This window comes from Amblyomma americanum, chromosome 9 (genome assembly GCF_052857255.1).
Source record: "Amblyomma americanum isolate KBUSLIRL-KWMA chromosome 9, ASM5285725v1, whole genome shotgun sequence".
Classification (NCBI taxonomy): Eukaryota; Metazoa; Arthropoda; class Arachnida; order Ixodida; family Ixodidae; genus Amblyomma; species Amblyomma americanum.
In genome coordinates this window covers 35753004-35774868 of record NC_135505.1, presented here as the reverse complement: position 1 = coordinate 35774868, position 21865 = coordinate 35753004, and the positions used below count along the sequence as shown (strand labels likewise).

The following is a 21865-nucleotide window of genomic DNA, read 5'->3' as shown; positions in this document are numbered from 1 at the left end:
GTACGCGTTGTTGGCGAATGGCGTGAAGTGGTTCTAGGGCATAAAGCAGAATATGGTTTTTGAAGCAGGCAAGCAGGCAGCAAAAATGCAAAACACCTTGTTCATTTCGGCCCAATCAAGCCCCTTCGTTTGGAGTGTGGTAAGTCGGCAATAGGTCTGGGAGCGATATTGTCGCATTGAGTAGGCTGTGCTGATTACCCACAGGATACAGATCGCAAGCGCTAACGAAATCCTAAAACTATTCCAATCTCGAGGAGGCGCTGGCTCTCCTGTTTTGTGTAACCATGTGTAGAGTATCTTTATAGAAGCCACTTCCAGCTGGTAAAGGACTACACGCCACTGACGGAACTGTTCAACCCGGACAATACGCTGCCGCCGATGGCCGCTGCCTGCATTCAACGCCGGGCACTGCTGTTGGGAAGACATCGGTACAGCCTTGGATATTTGTAAGGAGTCCGAAAACATTAACGCCGATGCCTTCAGTTTCGTTTAGTTTATGGGGTTTAACGTCCCAAAGCGACTCAGGCTATGTGCAGCGCCGTATTGAAGGTATCCGGCAATTTATACCACTTGGGGTTCTTTATCGTGTACCGACATCGCACAGTACGGACCTGTAGAATTTTGCCTTCATCGAAATTCCACCGCCGCTGCCGTTATGGAACCCGCTTTTTTCGGGTCCGCACCAGCTGCCTACCAATTCTGCTGGTGTAGTTCGACGAGGAACAGAAAGGGACGCGCCAATATATATTCTATGTTTCGGCTGGGAATGCAGCACCCATCAGTGCCAAAGAGTTGGCTGCCCTAACCATTCATGACCTTCTGTTGCAGCAAGTACGCAATATGATCCTGCATGGCTAGCCGACCTACACGACAGATAGGACGGTTCCGGCCGTTCTATTACAAAGAATCCGAGTTGACTGTCAGCCATGAACTGAATTAATGGGGAGATAGAATTGTGCCGTCAGCGGCCTCTGTAGGTCTTCAGAGCCTCTTGCATGAAATACACTCATTAGAGGCTGCGATGAAAGCCTTGCGGGAGCCATTTTTTGGTACCCAAGGCTAAATACCATATCTAGAGGGTATCGAGCGAATGTAAGACATTTGCGGAAGCCCTTTGGATGCCTCCTGTGGAGATACCGGAACCGCTTCGAGAAACAAACCAGAAATGGTCTAGGCATCTCCCAAGCCAGCCGGCCTTGAGAACCCCACTCCGGGGGTATCATCTCGCAATGAGCCACCACCGCTTCGCCTGTCCACCAGGCAACGACGCCCACCTCAATGGCTCAAGTGGTAAATGTGGCAGATTTACTGCGCCAAGCAAGCATTTCGTCAACCGCCAGAAAGCAGCAATTCCCGCGATGCAACTGAAAGCGAGAGCATGCTGGCTACCGCCTGTGATGTCACCCCGTGAGCGTATCAAAACGGCGCACGTGAAATGAATCCTGCTTTTTCCTTGTGTTACCGAGATGTTCAATGGAAACACAGCACAAACCGCACTCCATTAATTCAGAACACATAGAAAGCTTAGAGTGCGCTGGGTAGTTAAGCTTTTGACAAAGGCAAGGGGTGCGTATCCAGCACTAAAATCCTTTACTTGTCTTGGGATCGGCAGCAATTTTCTATTAGCCAAAACACAGTATATCATCCTCTGATTGGCCTCGATCTAGTTAGGGTTGAAGTAGAGATGAATTGTATTTTTTGATTTAAAGAATGTGTGAATTCCGAATGGCAAATTTAAGAGGCGTACACTTCTTCACTATATATAAGTGACAAGTAGCGACACATGAAGCAGAAGCTGTCCAGAATGCTAATATCTGCAACTTGGCGTGATGGATCGGTAAACTCTCATGCGATTTGTTTAATCGTCTCGAATCTGCGTAAACAAGACTGCAGAAACGAAAAAAAGCAAGTTGACTCCTTCGCCGATAAACCCAACAATTTTCATTTATTCGCCAAGTAACGGAGCTCTTGAGGTCGCTTTCAACTGCTACCAATTTCAGTGATACTAAGAATCCAGAGTTAATGTTCAGCAGTACTGTTACACCTCCTGTGGAAATTGCTTATAAATGCTAACCCCTGGCATCAATGACCTCCCGCGCATTGAGGTGGCCCGTTGATTTTCAGCAGTTTTGCTTCACCTCAGATCTAATTTCTTTCTTCACACGCTGTAACAAGCAAACCACATGCGATGCTGTTTACTTGTTTGCTTATTTAGTTATTTCAAGAACACGGCCAATTTCCTTTCCGTAGTCATTGCAACAGTAGCCCACGGTATGAAGGTACTGAAAATGACTCGAAACAGGGCCATTAGGCGAAGTGATCATCATCATCCGCCTTACTACACCATCGACAGGGCTAAGACATCTCCCATGTCTCTCCAGTTAGCCCTGTCCTTCGCCAGCGGCGCCCACCCTATGCCTGCAGACTACCTAATCTCATCCGCCCGCCTAACCTTCTGCCGCCCCTTACTACGCTTGCCTTCTCTTGGAATCCACTTCGTTACCCTTAAGGACCAGAGGTTATCTTTCCTTCGCAATAGATTTCCTGCCCAAGCCCATTTCTTTCTCTTAATTTAGACTAGGTTGTCATTAATCTACGTTTGTTCCCTCACCCACTCTGCCCTCCTCCTGTCTCTAAGCGCCACACCTATAATTTTTCTTTCCATAACTCGCTTCGTTGCCATTAACTTCAGTTAAACCCTTTTCGTTCGCCTCCACGCTTCTGCCCCGTAGGTGAGTAATGGTAAGACGCAGCTGTTGTACACTTTTCTCTTGAGAGATATTGGTAAACTGCCATCCATGATCTGAGACAATCTGCTATGTTTGCTCGTCTCCATATTTATTCTTTTAGTTATTTCGCTCTCGTGATCCGTATCAGTGGTCACTACCTGCCCCAAGTAAACATATTGCTTTACCACTTCCAACACCTCGAAGTGATGCAGCTGTATACAATCAACCAAAAGTGCCAGAGTATAGCAAAGTGGATACAAAGCACATCGTACAATGCTAATCAGATAAGAACAACAGAAAAGAAAGTACACTGCACACTAGGCATTCCTGTTCGTTTTTGCGTGCCCCAATTTCAACGTTAATTGGTTTGATCATAGAAGATTGTGGCCAAGTACTACACCAGGGTGGCCAAATCCTGCTCTGGTGAGAGAGTGCTTAGTCGGGTGTGTTCACCGAGATCAGGCCGCATTCCAGGCCTGGTTATGCTTATAGAGTCAGGGCAACGTTGGACTTTAATCAACCAAATGATCAGGCAGGCTTTCGTAAAGGATATTTCACAATATATCATATTCTCACTATCAATGAGGTGATAGAGAAATGCGCAGAATATAACCAACCTCTATATATAGCTTTCATTGATTACGAGAAAGCATTCGACTCAGTTGAAACCTCAGCAGTCATACAGGCATTGCGTAATCAGGGGTTAGAAGTGCCTTATGTCAAAATACTGGAATATATATATAGCAACTGCACAGCTACTATAGTCAGCAATAAAATTCCAATAAGGAAGGGCGTCAGGCAAGGAGACACGATCTCGCCAATGCTGTTCACCGCATGTTTACAGGAGGTATTTCGAGGCCTGAATTTGGAACAGTTGGGAACAAGAATGAATGAAGAATACCTATATAATCTGCGATTCGCTGATGACATTGCCTTGCTGAGTCACTCATGAGGTGAACTGCAAATCATGATCAATGAGTTAGACGGGCAGGGCAGATCGATGGATCTAAACATTAACATGCAGAAAACCAAGGTAATGTTCAACAGCTTAGCAAGGGAACAACAGTTCACAATTGGCAGCGAGAGCCTAGAAGTTGTGACGGAATACGTCTACTTAGGGCAGGTAGTGACAGCTGATCCGGATCAAGAGAGGGAGATAAATAGAAGGATAAGAATGGGGTGGAGCGCATGTGGCAAATTTTCACAGATCATGAATGGCAGTTTACCAATTTCCCTCAAGAGGAAAGTGTACAACAGCTTTATCTTACCGGTACTCACCTACGGGGCAGAAACGTGGAGGCTAACGAAAATAGTTCAGCTTAAGTTAAGGACCAGGCAGCGAGCCATGCAAAGAAAAATGATAGGTGTAAGGTTAAGAGACCGGAAGCGGGCAGAGTGGGTGAGGGAACAAACACGGGTTAATGAAATCCTAGCCGAAATCAAGAGAAAAAAATGGGCTTGGGCAGGGCATGTAATGCGAAGGCAAGATAACCGCTGGTCCTTAAGGGTAACGGAGTAGATTCCAAGTGAAAGTAAGCGTAGCAGGGGGCGGCAGAAGGTTAGGTGGGCGGATGAGATTAAGAAGTTTGCAGGCAAAGGGCGGATGCAGCTGGCAAAGGACAGGGTTAATTGGAGAGACATGGGAGAGGCCTTTGCCCTGCAGTGGGTGTAGTAAGGCTCATAATGATGAGGATGATGATGAATTTCAACGTAGAGCACAACAGCCGGTCAATATTAGTCCTTCGTAATGCAATCGCGCAGCGAAAGCATCACAGGGAAATCGCATATTGCAAAGAGACGCAACGTTGCTGCCATGGACGAAACAATATATCTTCTGGCTGTTTCCACAACCATTGGAATATTTAGACATTTCAAGCTGTTGGACTAGTTCGTTAAGTCTTTAAAGGTAAAATACTTTGATCAAATGTAAGATGGACAAATATGAAGGAAAAGAGAGGGGACGGCGCTATTTGCATCGTTGCGAGACCGCGGAGAAATCTCATTGGAAGCAACCACGACAGCTGACCCACTATAACGACGCGAGGAAATAAAGCTGCGAGGATGGTTGAAAGGCTGTCCCAACTTGGACAGCCGTCGCCGCCATGGCATCCATTAGTCCTTCGTATCCATTGCGTGATTGCTTGCCCCCTACAGACATCATCACCTATGTGGGGTAAATAAACAGATTCATTTCGCAGTCCTTCACGCATTCATTTTCGTTCTGGCTGCCGACACATGCCTACTTGAAGCGCCTTTATTAATATCCACGAATCCTTTTTCCACGGCGGCATGCATATATTCGGTAAATGAATCCCGAGCCAAGGAAAATAAATTTGCCGACTCACTTATACGTTGTGGGCATTGTCACTGGCGCGGACCACGCTGAATTTCTGCGGCGTTTTTTATTTTTTAATGTTGTTAACCATCCCTTTTTTTTTACTTTCGGCAGGAAAACATTCCGCATGTGGACGATTTCTGGATGTCATTAGGAAGCTACGGTATCTTCAGCCTAAAATACACCGGTGGAGCATCGTAAGTCTGTTTAGGAGCGCCTGCTTTCAATCCAGATGTCCTCGTCTAATGTATACGCGTTGCTGTAATTGTCGAGTCTTCATATATCGATGTTTTCCACGAAAACCTTATACCGGTGTTTCACTTAGGATGGTCTGAATGTTTTTAAAAATTGGATTTTTATATTAAAAAGGCATTTTTGGTATAGCATTGCCATCAATGTAGCGAATCAAAATACACCTAACATGTGCTAATTACTAGTTCAGTCCATTCTTAGCGAATATTTATCGTTTTAAGTATTTCTTTTAGTATCCTTATATATTGAAGGTCGTGCGTTCCACTGTAAGCAGCATCCATATCAGTTTTAACGCGACAGCATTAAAAAGCTCGTGTCGGAGAAAAGTCGGTGTCGGTTTTGTTGTCGTGGTCGGTGTGGTAACGAGAGAACCTCCAAATAAAAAAAATCTTACGGAGATACGGGCAATCGAACCCACGTCTTTCAAGCTTCGAGGCAAGCGAGCGCAGAACACGCTACGAAGACTTTTTTTCTTTATTGCATGGAAGTAGTGCCGAAAAGAAGAATCTAAGCATGGTTGCGCCACAAAACACTAGGCCACCATACTCCTGCATGATCCTTCCTTACATGACATCAAATTCTGCGAGGCACACATATGCATCGAGATAAGGGAGCCAGCTAGGCGGCTCTTGCAGGGCAGCCTATACTCCCCGTGCCAAAGCGCATTGCTCACGAACCAAAGACTTCGACGACCGTGGTTATATGGCGTGGCGGTCCATCATGCGGCTCTTCCGGAGGCTAAAAAGTCCCAGCAACGTAAATAGATCATATGGCACAACAGATTTTTCTGCACATGCAAGAAACGGATACAGTAGGGTGTGATGTCAATGTCCGTCTTAATTGTTCGTTGTAATAGGTCCTAGAAGAACATAGCATCAATGCACAGAATATAACAATGGTGAATTGTCTCTTGTGTACTGCACAGGCGGCAATTCACCGCCAATGGCGCAATCATTTCCTTAGCCTGAAGCCATGCCTTCAAGACAGTGTGGATGTGTGCAGTTTAAAACAGAGTATTTTTTGCAGCAGAAAAAACACACATTCGCCTAACAACACAAGTGCCAAAGAACTCCAGGTTAGGTTGCCGATACAGCGGTACAGGAAACTAATGCTGTATAAGTGCCCGAGTAATCTGTCGTCTGGAGAGGCTATACAGGTAGTCCGAAGAAGAGCGCACAGCGAGGAAATGGAAACCATCAACAACTTCCTTAACGAATCCCCATAAAGGCCTCTCACGAGTGTGTCCAGTCGGTGCGAATAAGAAAGGCAAATAAGCACTGAGACGTACAAGCACAGCTACTAAAAATTGGTGGTTTGGAGATTTGAAAAAAAAAACGCGAAACAAGGTGACGCACGAATAAGTGAACAAGGCTTATTCCACCAAGCCTGGGTTTGTCGCATCAAAGGGATTTTCTGTAAACCCCAGTAGGGTCCACTGTTGCGAATTTTTCGAAGAGGAACCCCGAGGTACTGAAGGGTGCCGCACTCCGAGTTTATGCCACCAAAAGGATTTGGCGTTGTATCCCGAACACCCAACCAAAACCTGTTGTTTTTATCAAAATTAAGAGCCGCACCTGATACCTCACAAAACTGTTCAGTCAAATGCAATGCCTCGATCACACCCTTTTTGTCCGAACAAAAGAGGGCGACATCAGCTGCATTGGCTAAAACCTTAATTTCACATTGCGCCGAGGAGAAACCGCGGATATTTGCGCTATTAATATTACTGAGGCAAAGGGGTTCGAAATACAGGGAAACAACGAAGGCGATAATGGACAGTCTTTGCGAACATATAATTCCAATGGAATAGGTATGGCAACTACGTAGGCTTGTTGGTTCGAACCAAACAAAACTGGACCTTGTGAATACCTTTTAGTTTTGGACTTCATGAAGTGTGTTTGTGTACTGATGCGTACAAGAGTAATACCCTGGCAACGCAGCAGCAAGCTGTCGCGTTCCACGCTTAAAGGCGAAGCTTAAGCGTCCTACATTTTTAAAATATTCGGCAAGGTATTTACCCCCAAGCACTGTGGCGCTGCAAATTTCGCTTACATCGCGCCAGAATACACGCCCTTTTCTGAAAGTTCACTGGCAAAACAACCCTCTAGTGCGCGTAACTCATATTAGTTAGCAAAATTTGTTACATCACAGCGTCAAGAGCAGCTACTTTTTATAATGTACAAAAGCTAAGATGGATATTACTTTCGGTGGGCCTCTCAATAAATAAGCAGACTAATAGTACCAGGTTGTAAAGAAGACGACGAGCATATGCGCAAGCCGCATGGTCATCGTCTGGTGCATGCTCCTGGCTCCATTGTAAAGAAGACGACGGGTATATGCGCGAGCTGCATGGTCATCGCCTGGCCTGGCATGGTCATCCACGAGCGAAACTCCTCAAGTAGCGCAAGAAGCTGGGTTCGCTTAGTTGGAGGTAGAGTGGTGTCGATAGAGCGAAGGAATAGGTCGGTCAACAATGGGGCGAGCGCAGGAGTAGGTGAGCTGAGGGTGCGGCAGCGTCGGGATGGTTGAAAACAGAATCAAAGAGCTGCACGGTGCCGACGCATTCTCCACGGCGCAAAGTGAAGGGGCCTGAAAACGGGTTGAAGACCCACAGTGCGGTGAGTCCGGCGGAGAAAGTGAGCAGGGCATAAGGCAGCGTCAGGCAATGGCGACGCAGAAAAGTAGGAGACGGCGTGAAGAGGACACTGGCATCGCGAACACAAGCACAGGAGAGAGGCACAATCACGGAAGAGCACGCAGGAATATCGGTACTGTCGGCGACAAAAGCTTTAGCAGGAACAGGGGCACCGCAAATTTCAGTCTCTGGCACGGGATTCGGCAACGTGGAGAGCGCTACTTGAGCCCGAGCACAGTCGATGACCGCGACATGAAGGGATAGGAAGTCCCAGCCCAAGATGATCGAATGCGAACATGACGGCAGAACGATGAACTCAACCAAATATAGAATGTCTTCTATGACTACTCGAGAAGTGCACGCTGCTAACGGCTGGATGAGGTGCGCACTTGCAGTCCGTAACGACAGGCCAGAAAGGGGCGTCTTCACTTTCTCCAAAGATCGGCAATGCGCTGCATCCATGACAGAAACCGCAGTGCCGCTGTCCACAAGCGCCATCACAGATAGGCCCTCTACAAAAACTTCAATTAAATTGGCGGCAGACAGACGAGGCCTTTCAAATTTTGACGACTGCGCAGTTCTCGCCTCAGGAACTGCGGCATCTAGTTTTCCTCTTGAGTGGTCGAGGGACGCCGTCGCATCGGAGAGATGGAGCGTCGGCGTGGAGAAGGCGAACGGTGTCCAGAGAAGGCGGTGTGCTCAGGAGACAGAGAACGGCTTAGGGGCGGCTCAGCAGGTGGTGAGTACTGACGCTGGGACCAGTAACCGGAAACTTCAGGAGGTGTTCGTGAGATGTTCATGCGTCGACGGCAAAGCCGCGCCACATGACCTGGCAAGGCGCAGAAGTAGCAGATCGGGCGGTTGTCAGGCGTGCGCCAGGAGTTTCCCTGTTGAGCAGGTGGTCGATTATTATCAGGCGTGCTCCAGGAGGTTCGCAGATGAGCAGGCGGCGAAATAAAAGCAGAGGGCTCTCGAACGGAACCAGGAGGCGGAGCATAGGTAGGTGGACGAGGTCGCGCAACAACGTCCACATATGTCAGTGGGGCCGCAAGAGGTGTGGGCTGAGGGGCCTGCGGGAGAGCTTCAGCGACCTGTTCTTGAATGATGTGCCGCAAATTCGGAGTTATGTGTGGTGACGGCTCTTGATGGCGGGAAATAAGCGAGAGCTGGCGAGCAACTTCTTCTCGGATGAAGCTCTTGATGTGTGGTAGGAGCGATGACTGGTCTCTTGCATCGTTCAGGCCAGCAAGCGAGTCGACGTTCGTGGTGTGTTCGCGTGTCAGAGCCCTCTGCTTGCGTAGTTCGTCGAAGCTCTGACACATGGTGACGACTTCCGCGACGGTGCGCAGGTCTCGCGCCAACAACATCTGAAAGGCATCGTCATCAATGCCCTTGAGAATATGCCTGATCTTGTCGGCTTCGGGCATCTGAGCGTTCACCCTCTTGCACAGATCGACGACATCCTCGATGTAACTCATGAAGTTCTCGCCAATCTGCTGTGACCGCGCACGCAAGCGCTGTTCGGCACGGAGTTTTCTGACTGCCGGGCGGCCGAATACCTCTGAGAAGTTAGATTTGAAAACAGATCATGATGTAATGTCCGCCTCGTGGTTCCGATACCACAGATTCGCAACGCCCGTAAGATAGAAAATCACATTGTTCAGTTTGGTTTCCGCGTCCCACTTGTTGTATGCGCTCACCCGCTCATACGATGCGAGCCAATCCTCAACATCATGGTCGTCCGTGCCACTGAAGATAGCGGGGTCTCTCTGGCGGAGAGAACCAGCACAGATGACGGCGGCCGGGCTCACTTGGACGGCTTGGTGGTTAGGCATCGCTTTAGGGGGTAGCGTTCGGTTGCGGAGTTCCAGGGCGAGAGCACATTACCCGGCACCTGCACCAAATGTAAGGTGGGGTTTATTCTGAGAAGCTTCCTAACGGGAGCAGGGCAACAGCGGGTCAGCTAGTCCAGCCGAGAGCGTGTGCCAGGCGATGACCATGCAGCTCGCGCATATGCTCGTCGTCTTCTTTATAATGGAGCCAGGAGCATGCACCAGGCGATGACCATGCGGCTTGCGCATATGCTCGTCGTCTTCTTTACACAGGTAAACAGTTGGCAATGGAATATTAGGTAATCACCCAAACAACGATGCATGTGCTATGTTGTATGTTGTTTGGGGGTTTGTGGCTCATAGGCAACTAAGGTCATCATGCGCCACGAAGGCGAAGCACCGCCGCGCTTCGCTTCGGTTGGACTGGTTGTCTTTTGCGTTGCCCGCCGTTCTGATCGCCTATTACATCCTATGCTTTTTTTGTGCATAAAGAAGCCTTCAGTTGGTGATGGTGCGGATTTGCTGACGCCCTGGAGCTTTGAAGCCGCACGTCCCCTATCGCGACCATGCCTGAAGATTCCGGCCCTGGTCTTGCTGCACCGCCACCGCCCGTCGTCGGCGCAGGAGCCTTACGGCGCCATTCAGATGCTGCAGTGAACTGTTCAGCAGTGCCGGAGACCATGACGTCGAAAACTGGTTGGCCTCATATGAGCACATCTTTACGCATAAGAAATGGGACGATGATTTCAAGCTAAGCAACGTCATCTTCTTTATTTTGGTCGTTGCGAATCTGCGGCTAGTTATATAGCAGATGTTATACAGCCAGTTATAAAGCAGATGTGGACCGGTACAAGCGTGCGGATGTTTTGATGCCTGTGCGTGCAAAGTACTGCCACATTCTGAAGGACACAGAAGAGGACGTGTTCCCGATGCTTCTGGGCAAAAATCCAGAGCCGTTCTCGACGTCATCGCCAAATGCCAGAGCTACGACAAACTAAGCAAGCACAGTATTCTCACTCGTTATTTACTCTTCCACTTGAAACCACTGGCGTCCTTGACGTCTGGCTCTGAACAGAAGCCACTGGTGCCCCAGATAAAGCAACTTGTTCGGAAACAAGTTGAGCGTAAGCTGTCTCTCGTCCACCCAAGTCCTAATGCTGCCTCTCTTCTGGTGCCTTTGCTGCAGCGCGTTATAGGAGAACAAGTCGTCGATGCTCTTCTTGACCTCGCTGTAGTCCATTCTGTCCCTCCTTCGACGTACGCCACAGCGCTGGCACATTATAGCCGAACTACTTCGGTGGCTGCGCCTGGACTTACGTCGCAGCGGTTGCGCCTCCTCGGCCTGTCGCGTTTCCGCTCCGTCCATCTGTAGTGTGCCCGGCACCGGTTCCACTAACGGCTGCGCTTCATCCTCCCCACCCTTGGCGCACACCGAGCAATCGTCCTATATGCTTTTCGTGCGGTTTTCCTGGACATGTGGCCCGTATCTGACGTATTCGCGTGTTAGTCATTCCGGAGGTTGCGAACTCAGCCTGTTCAGCTCAGCTGCTTCGCTCTGTTCCACCTCCAGATGCCTATATCAACGACCAGCGTCCGTATACGACCCGTCGTTCCCCGTCCCAATATGGTCGTTTTCTGTCACCTATGGGTCGTCACCCTACATCTCGTGACGAAGGAAACTCAGGTCTGCAGTTTCTGAGGCAAGAATTGCGTGCTCTTCGAACAGCTCAAATCGGCATCTTTTCCTCACGAACATTCTAGTGGTGTCTGTCGAAGGTCTGTCTGTACTCGCGATTGTCAAAATGGGTAATGCTGTATCAGTGATTCACGAGAGACTGTGTTGTCGTTTACGCAAAGTGAAGACGTTATTGTCTGGTTTGTCGCTTCGCACTGTTACTGAAGAGAGGATCACACCCTTGGCCGCAAGCACAGCGCGGGTCGTCATTTAAGGTATTTTTTTACAGTGTCGAGTTTATGGTCCTGCAATCGTGTTGCCACGACGTGTTTCGTGGGTGAGCCTTCGTGCTACAAAAATATGCCATTATAGATTGGCCCACACTGAGCGAGATTTGTCTGCGTTTTACGACGGCCAGGACGACGATCACCATTTCGTGCGACCGCAGCAGCTCACCGTCACTGAAGACGTCGACGTCGCAGCGGAGGCTTCAGTGCTTGTGTCCCTCTCCTGCATTGCAACGCCAGCACCACTTTAGTTACGCAGTCGTCTTGCTTCGTCCACCACCGTACTGTAACATATATTAAGGAGCCTAAATTAAATTTTAAAGGAAAGAGGTGTGAAGAAGAAGTGGATTAACCGAAGAATAAAGAAGAGGAAGAAGAAGCATACGGTGAGGTGGAGAGAGATGATTGGTGGAGAAGAGAAGAGGACGACAGGGCTTACATGGACTAACACCGAGGCTATAAAAGGGCGAGTGAGAGCGAGGCACGGGGGGGGGGGACAGCAGAGAAGCAGAGGCTCCGGCGGGTCAGTGACACTGGCTGGAAGAGAGCGACGCCGGCTACTGCTCCGGTCAGCTCACGTTCTACGGCATCGCATGGTGGACTTCCTGCCGTGCCTGAGCCCCTTACAGGGAGTCAACAGAGGAAGCTACCACCTGCTACGGCCAGGGGTGTCTCCAGCGGGGTTGCCACCCACCCGGGTGGCGCCCCCAACGCCAACAACACCGGCATCACCTCCACGGGCGCTTGGACCGGGAGCTTATACGACGCAGCCAGCGACGCCGCCAGCAACGGCAGCCCAAGCACGCCGAGCGCCGCCTCGACGCCGGATACTGGATCCATACAACGCCGCAGCCGCACCGTACTAACCGTGAGGAATCACCTCCATGGGCGCTTGGACCTGGAGCTTGTGCAACGCAGCCAGCGACGCCGCCAACGACGCCAGTCCAAGCACGTCGAACGCCGCCTCAACGCCGCCTACTGGATCCATACAACGCCGCAGCCACACCGAATCAACCGTGAGCACGAACGTCAACCGCTAATACTAGAACGCTAGTAGTAGACGCTGGTAGCAGTGTGCCCGGGTCGTGTGTATTTATAGTCTTTGTGTTTTGTGTAAGTTTTGTTAGTTTTGTGTTCTAGTGTGTGTGTCCCGTAGGGTGTATTAAATGTGCATTTGTGTGGGTACACCTGTCGCCTAGTCCATTCTTTCGGTCCGAGTGTTCTCCGGTGAGATCCGTGACAAAGTTAAGCGGCGAGCCTGTGCCAGGATTCATGTCCTTTTTTCTTTTTGCTTTGTCTCGGATCTTTCCGATCTCTCGACGGCAGAAAATATGGATTTAGCAAAAACGTTAGAGCTGGCGCTCAAACCTGGGTTAAGCAAGGAAGAGGCGATGCGTCTCTGCGACCAGCAGAAAGAGGAGGCAGATAGGCAGAGACAGGAAAGGGCGCTTGCGCTCGCAGACGCTCGCGAAGCAGAAGAGCGAGGGGCTAGAAGAGGTCGCGAGGCGGAAGATCAAGAGAGAAGGATAGAGCGGGAGAAGGAGTTTCTTTTGTGGAAACAGGCGCATGTCGCGGGAATATATGAGGAGACCACGGACAGTTATCAGCGTTCCTTAGCGGGTAGAGAATATCCTAGGCCGACTAGAGTTTGTCCAAGGAAGCTGATGGCTCCTTTTGATGACAAGAGAGATGGTTTGGATGCATATCTGCAGCGATTCGAGCGGATAGCTTTGGGGCAAGGCTGGGAGCGCAGTGAATGGGCCGTGGCATTGAGTATGTGTTTAGTGGGAGAGGCGCTGAATGTGTTTGGAAGGATGCCCGCTCCTGATTCCATGGACTACGAGAAAGTCAAGAAGGCGTTCCTCCAAAGATTCAGGCTTATGGCAGATGGTTCTCGCGAGAGATTTCGCACCGCGAAACCTGAGGATTCGGAAACCGCTAAGCAGATTTCCTGCAGGCTATCCAACTATTTTCATAGGTGGCTTGATGTGTCAAACACAGAAAAGAGTTTTGAAGGTGTGCGTGACAAGGTGGTCACAGAGCAATTTTTAGCATGTTGCAGCTCAAAGCTGGCGCTATTCCTGAAAGAAAGTTGCGTTCGTTGGAAGAGTTCGCCGACACTGCAGACCAATTCCTCGAGGCTCAAGGGTTAAGAAATTTGAGTAAGGCAAAGGAGACAGCCCAAAAGACCCTAGAGACAGATGCGGCAAAACCAAGAGCATATGGCGGTGCATCTAAGGCGCCAGTAAGGTGTTTTCTCTGCGTCAAGGTGGAACACCGTGCAGCTGACTGTCGAATTAGTGGCGCTGCCCAAAAACACAGGTTGTGTATCAAGGTTGTAAGAGGAAGGGTCATACTCTGGATGAGTGCCGATACAGAACGCAGGACCGAGCTGCATGCGTTGTCGACTCTAGGGTAGAACTTGTCACGCCACCCGAAGTTCCACATATTAAAGGAGAGCAAACGCCGCCGGAAAAATGAGGCGGTTAGTGGAACACCCAAGTCGAAAGCTGAAATGGCAGTGGTGGTTGGGCAAATAGAGGACCGTCCTATATTGGTGCATAGAGATAGCGGAGCCAACACAGTCTTGGTTCGAAGAAGCCTGGTGAAGGACGAGGATCTTACAGAGGAAGCATCGGTCGTCACTCTTGTAGACAGCACAGTAAGGTACCTTCCTGAAGGCAGGATTCTAGTGTCCACGCCATATTATACGTGGCAGGTAGTGGCAAAATGCGTAGACCAACCCATCTGCGATCTCATCTTGGGAAACATTACGGGTGGAAGAAGTGTCAAAGACCCCGATCCCGAGTGGAGGATGCTCGACGGTGAGGAACATCCAAAGGAGGAAAGGCCTGCGACAGCTCAAATGGATGCAGTCAGTTTCTCGTCGGCAGTGGAGACAAGAGCTCAAGCGACAGCCCGAGCAACGCAGCGTCCGCTCTCTACTCCTGTTACGATGTGCCTGAGCGTAACACCGGGCGAAATTGCAATTAGGCAAAAAAGAAGACCCGAGCTTGAAGGCCCGCTTCGAAAGAGTCGGGGAAAAGGTGAAAAGAAAGAAGAGTCGAACGTCATTCGAGTATCAATTGGTTAATGGTCTTTTGCACAGGGAATAGATATTTAGTTCAGGAAGGCGAGTCCAACAGCGGGTGTTACCAAGAGATATGCGAGACACCGTGCTACGCTTAGGACATGACGCCATTATGGCCGGACACCAGGGTGTTCAAAAAACGGTGTCTAGGATCACCGAGGACTTCTTTTGGCCGGGTGTTCAGATTGACGTTAAGCGCTTTGTTCGCTCATGAGACGTGTGCCAGCGCACAGTTTCGAAGAGAAGAGTTGGTTCCGTACCTCTGGGCAAGATGCCAGATATCGACCTATTGTTTCAGCGAGTGGCGATTGACATTGTGGGGCCAATCTCTCCAGTATCCGCCAAAGGTAATAAGTATGCATTTACTCTGGTTGACGTGGCCACTAGTTATCCTGACGCTATTCCACTGAGAACTATAGACAGTATCCAAGTGGCGGAGGGTCTCGTGGAAATGTTTTCGCGTTATGGGTTCCCGACAGAAGTTTTGAGTGACCGGGGCTCGAACTTCACATCGGAACTAATGAAGGAGGTTAACCACCTTTTATCAGTAAGGCAATTACTGGCAACGCCTTACTATTCCATTCGTAATGTGTGTAATGAACTTGTAGAGCGGTTCAACAGCACCCTCAAAAACATTATCAAGAAAATGTGCCAGGAGAGGCCTACTGATTGGAATAGATATCTCCCAGCTCTTTTGTTCGCTTACCGCGAAGTACCGCAAACAAGTCTTGGCTTCTCGCCCCTCGAGATGTTGTATGGGAGAACCGTTAGAGGTCCACTTACAATACTCAAAGAGCTTTGGGATAATAAGGAGATTGCATCGGATCTCAAGCCAACATGCAGATACGTTCTTGAGTGGCGGGACAAGTTCGAAGAAACATGCAGGCTTGCACATCAAGGCCTGGAAAGGGCTACTATGACAAGAGAACTACTCACAGGAATTTGAATCCGGGGGCAAGGTTCTCATCCTGCTAAACACGGATCATAATAAGTTACTGATGCAGTGGAAGGGCCCTTACCTTGTGACGCAGAAGAAAAATGACATGGATTTTGAGTTATTGATAAATAACACCAAGAAGGTGTTCCATGCAAACATGTTGAAAAAGTATGAAGAAAGAGTTCCCGTACAGTGCGCCCCCAAGGTAGTATGCTCGGTAGTAGCCGAGGAGACAGATGATGGTCTCGAGATGCTCACATGCAGTGGGAAGAAAACTGTAGGTTGGGATAAGGTGCTAAAAAACCCCAATTTGAATGACTCCCGAAGCTTACAGATAAAGGCCCTACTCCAAAGCAAAGAAGATGGTTTTTGACATGTGCCGGGCAAAACGGATGTCATATGTTGCAGACTAGATCTCTCTACAGATAGACCAATCAGCGTAAGCAATACCCACTACCTTTAGCAGTTCAAGAATCAATAGAAAAGGAGGTGCGGGATATGTTGGAGTTTGGTGTGATTGAGAGGTCGTGGTCAGCATACAATGCGCCTCTCGTGGTTGTCAAAAAGCCCGATGGTACTAACCGACTGTGTGTAGATTTTTGGTCGGATAAATGACATCATAGTACCCGATTCAGAACCCATACCAAGAGCGGACGTGGTGTTCGCTAAGGTGGCTCACAAAAGGGTTTTTTCTGAATTTGACTTAGCTAAAGGGTATTGGCAAATACCAATGGAAGATTCTTCTAAAGAGAAGACTGCCTTTTCGTGCTCGGCGGGTTTATTCCAGTTTAAATTCATGCCTTTTGGTTTGAAGACAGCGTCTGCAATAATCACGAAGCTGAAGAGGAAGGTTTTGGATTGGCTCCAAAATGTAGAACACAATATTGATGACATCCTTGTGGCAATATATATGTGGGAAGAGCACGTAATTACGCTGGAAAAACTATTTGATAGAATTCAGCAAGCCAGGTTTACTATAAAGCCAACAAAATGTGAGGTGGGCTTTGAAGCCATTTCTTTTCTCGGACACAAGCAGGGGATGGGCCGTATCGCGACGAAAGACATCTTGGACAAAATACAGCAGGCCCAGAAACCGACGACAAAGAGTTACAGTCGTTCCTGGGTCTAACGGGATACTACAGGGACTTTGTTCCCAATTATGCCCACAAAGCCGACCCGCTTGTCGAACTCACTAAGAAGGGGGCAAGCAATAAGCTGAATTCGACTGCTGAACATGAGAATGCATTCGTGATGTCAAAAGGGCATATGGCAAGACCGCCCGTTCTGCTTGCTTCCAATATGGATAAAGAGTTTGTGCTTCGCACTGATTAATCAGACCGAGCTTTAGGAGCCGTACTCTTGCAAGAAGAGAATCGCGTGTTACATCCGGTAATTTTTGCAAGCAAGAGATTATCGGCTAGTGAACGGAACTACTCTACTGTAGAAAAGGAATGTTTGGCGGTGGTGTGGGCGGTAAAAAATTCCACATTTATCTGTATGGGAGACATTTCAGGATTCAAACAGATCATCAGCCGTTTGAATACTTAACCAAGTCCAAAATGAACAATAGTAAAGTTATGAGATGGAGTTTGGCCTTGCAAGAATACTCATTTCAGGTGGAGTATATTAAAGGCAGAGATAACGTTGGAGCGGACGTCTTGAGTAGAGCCAACTGAACAGCTCTATAGGTATCTCTGGCATGTACCTTGTTGTTGTTGTTGTGTTAATATATCTCTGGGAGGTATCTTGTTGTTGTTGCTGTTGTTGGTGTTATGTGATTATACAGGGAGTGTGTTGTGGACACGAACATGTTTATTAAGGACTCTGTGCGGACAGCGGTAGTGGTATGCGTTTGGTTTGTGCTGGACATCTGCGGTGTGTTGTGTGCTGGGTCCAGAATCGCCACAGAAGATAGTCGGTTGGCTGGATGGCTTGGAGATGAGGATGACGTGAGCAGTTTTTCACGGAAAAACTCTTGAGAGAGGGGGCCCTTGTCACATATATTAAGGAGCCTAAATGAAAGTTTAAACGAAAGAAGTGTTAAGAAGACGAAGTGGATTAACCGAAGAATAAAGAAGAGGAAGAAGCATTCGGTGAGGTGGAGAGAGATTATTGGTGGAGAAGCATTCGGTGAGGTGGAGAGAGATGATTGGTGGAGAAGAAAAGAAGATGACGACAAGGCTTACATGGACTAACACTGAGGCTATAAAAGAGGGAGTGAGAGCGAGGCACGGGGGGAGGGGGGAACAGCAGAGAAGCAGAGGCTCCGGCGAGTCAGGGACACTTTGTCTGGAAGAGAGCGACGCCGGCTACTGCTCCGGTCAGCTGGCGTTCTACGGCAACGCATCGTGGACTTCCTGCCGTGTCTGAGCCCGTTCCGGGGAGTCCACAGAGGACGCTACCACCTGCTACGGACATGGGTGTCTCCAGCGCTGTTGCCACCCATCCGGGTGGTGCCCCCAACGCCAACAACACCTGCATCAACTCCACGGGCGCTTGGACCTGGATCTTGTGCGACGCAGCCAGCGACGCCGCCAACGACGCCAGCCCAAGCACGTCGAATGCCGCCTCAACGCCGCCTACTGGATCCATACAACGCCGCAGCCACACCGAATCAACCGTTAACACGAACGCCGACCGCTAATAATAGAACGCTAGTAGTAGACGCTGGTAGCAGTCTGCCCGTGTCGTGTGTATTTAGTCTTTGTGTTTTGTGTTAGTTTTGTGTTCTAGTGTGTGTGTCACTTAGGGTGCATTAAAGGTGCGTTTGTGTGGGTACACATGTCGCCTAGTCCATTCTTTCGGTCCGAGTGTTCTCCGGATAGATCCGAGACACATACACTTGTCGCTGCCGTGTACTGTTCCAGATGTTCACGGAGGTCTCACGGAGATGCTCATCTACAATCCGTCCCTGTGGCCGCTAACTCTGCGATGCGGTGAGTCTTTTGGTTCCATTGAACCTTCCCAGCTTCTGTACAACCTGGAGCTCCCACGACCTCCCGCATTTCCTCTATCAACGCTCTTCATTCCGATTTCGCACTTGATACGTTGCCTGACACCGTCATGACGGCCCGACACCGGGCCGTCATCAATGCCGCTTTTGATTCCGGTCCCCAGACGCAGCTCTCAGCCCTTCTACACACCTTTCGCTCCACTTTCGACATCACCCACACTCCTATAGACATTTTTCGAAAGCACTAAAGCGACATGGACAAAGACGGAACAGACATGGACGAGTGCTACTTCGAAATGTTTAATTAATGGAACCGCAACTCCTTTATACAGTGGTCAAAGGCTACTATGACACGGCAGAAGACAGTACGTGCGCGATAGTAGCCTTTGACCACTGTATAAGGCACTTGCGGTTGCATGAATTAAACAGTTGGAAGTAGCGCTCGTGCATGTCTGTTCATTCTTTGTTTAAGTTGCTTTCGTTATTTCGAAAAATGACAACGTGCACCAACTAGCCCGATCCGCCACTCTTCTGATCCTCTAGGCAGGACTTCCACCGTTGCTCTTCGCACCGGTACCGGTGCTCGCCCACCTTTTCGACATCGCCCATATCATCTGTCGACGGCAGAGTGCCGCGCGATCAGCGAACAAGTTGACGACATGCTGCAATGCAAGGTGGTGTCATCCGTCCGTCCCACAGCCCTTTGTCATCGAAGGAGGTACCTGTAAAAAAAATGACTTAATCCGATTTTCTGTTCATTACTGCCGCCTCAACAAAATTGCCCACAAGAACAATTACCCTCTTCCTTGCATTTGACGACGCTCTTGATTGCCTCCAAGGCGCCGAGTACTTTTCGTTCCTTGACGTACGCTTCGGCTACTCGCAAGTACCGATTGCTGCCCCTGACAGAGATGACAGCATTTGCCACACTCGCCTCGCCTCTACAAGTTCAGTGTGATGACGCTTGCCTGTACAGTGGGCATGCCGCATTCGAAAGGATGATGGATAACATCTTGCGGAAGTTCAAGTTGCAGACCTGGCTCTGATACTTGGACGACATTGTTGCCATTCCCTACGATTTCGCCGCACACCTCGCACGATCAGAGCGAGGTTTTTACTTGCCTGACTGATGCAGGCGTGCAGATTATTCTCAATACTACGGAGCCCGGAAATTGGTTATCTTGGGGAAAATCTTCAAGGAAGGCGATGTTCCTACCCGGCCAAGCTCCGTGCTGTAGCCCAATTTCCTAAACCGGTTTCGCTCAAGCAACTTCGAAGCTTCATCGCTTTGTAGTTTTATTTCTGGCGCTTCGTACGCAATGTAAAATCGATTATTGCACCCCTGACGAAGCTACTTGGAGGAAACAATAACGTGTGTGGTTGGCCGGCCGAGAGCGACGAAGCGTTCACTACCCTGCGCCATATTTCGCCTAACCGGGCCGGGCGAAAGCCTCCAACCGGCGTGACCCTCTCATTGCACTGCTTGAGGCAATTGCCTCGCAGTCGACCCGCATTTATGTAGTGCTGATGACGATTATGATGGGATGGTCGCGTCCTGTGTAAGGAGGGAGCATTTCAGAATGCACAAAGCATTGCCGTGCTAAGGAAGAGCCCACGAGGACGGCTCTACCATTAAGCCACTTCGTCTGAAACAGCTAAAGGCGCGTTTATGCCGCAAGTGACGCGCGTGTTTTTAATTTTTGTTGCCTCCAGGAGTCATCGCTAGCAACCATACGCGCTCGAAACAGTCCAAGTGCTGCCTCGGTTTCGTGTTAATCTACAACAGTTTTCACAGATGATTCGCCTTGCCCATACGAGGCGCCGACACGGGACCAGAGCAGGCACCGCGTCTGTTTATCATGAAGCACAGTGCCCTCTTCATGGTTCCTCTGTACTCGAACTGCTGTTTTCCCCCAAGCTTATAGCCACTGCGACAGCGCGCCCCTTAGCGAAAACTAATACGTGGGGAATGTACTTCGGGATGTTTATAATGTATTTTAAGCATATTTTGTATTGCTGAATGCACTAAAAATATTCCGGAAATAGGTTCCTGAAAATTTATGCTTCGTATTCGAAATATATTCTTAAAGTTTTTCAAAAATACGTGTGCACACAAATGTGCTTCGAGCACATTTCAAATGCGTGAAAAACTGTGAATGCGGTTTTAGCATCTTGTCAGCATATTAAAAGTGTACTGTGGTGAATATAAAATTAAAGCATTCGAAGTAAACATCACTTAAAGCATGTTTCGAGCACGTTTCAAATACGTGAAAAAATATGCAGGTGCTTTTAGCATCTTGCCAGTATATTAAATGTGTACTTTGGCAAATATGAATTCAATACATTCGAAGTCTACGTAACTTAAAGCATGTTTCGAGCTAGTTTCAAATACGTGAAAAAAATATGAATGCGGTTTTAGCATCTTCTCAATATATTAAAAGCGCACCTTCGTAAATATCAAACTAATTCGTCTGAAGTATACTTAAATTTTTAAAAACCAGGTGGTCCTTTTAAACACTTGATAACCACTTTTCGCTGCCGTAGAACAATCTAGTGCTTGAAATCGCGTTTTAGGAAATGGCCTTTGCATGTTGGCGATGTATTGAAAGTGTAATTTCACTAATACGACATCAATTCGTCCAAAGTACACTTCAATTTTAAAGAATGAGCTGTCTGCGTAAACGTATTCTTTTGCAGCACACTTCAAGCTGCCGTTGAGCAGTCAGTGCTCGAAACCGCTTGCCGGGAAATGACATGCTGGCAATGAATTTAAAGTGTACTTTCGTGAATACGAAATTAATCATGCGTAGTATACTTAAACTCTAACAAATGGGCAGTCCGCGCCAGCATATTTGCAGCACACTTCAAGCTGCCGTGGAACAACCTAGTGCTCGAAATGACGTTTCAGGAACAGTGAAAGCTCTCCCGTCTCGTCCATATGTTTATGTTAACCTCTAGCAGAAAGGCAATCAACACTTATTTAAATTACGTGTGGACAGCGTGATAGCATTATACCGGCAATGGCGGCATGCGCGCCTCCGGGCCCGAACATGCCAGCGAAAAGGACCCCGACTGGAAAGGCCGACCGGCTCCCATAGACGCCTATATATTTGTTGGTTGTCAGCTCGACTTCTGACCG

The 21865-nt window shown here is 48.8% G+C and overlaps 1 protein-coding gene across 1 annotated transcript in view; it reads left to right on the top strand.

The window, feature by feature from the left end:
* LOC144104068 (uncharacterized) overlaps window positions 1-21865 on the top strand; it is a 194725-nt gene that overhangs the window by 138110 nt on the left and 34750 nt on the right. The window contains exon 6 of the mRNA XM_077636856.1: window positions 5179-5261. Coding sequence (XP_077492982.1) covers window positions 5179-5261 — 83 coding nt within the window. The remainder of the gene's footprint in view (window positions 1-5178; window positions 5262-21865) is intronic.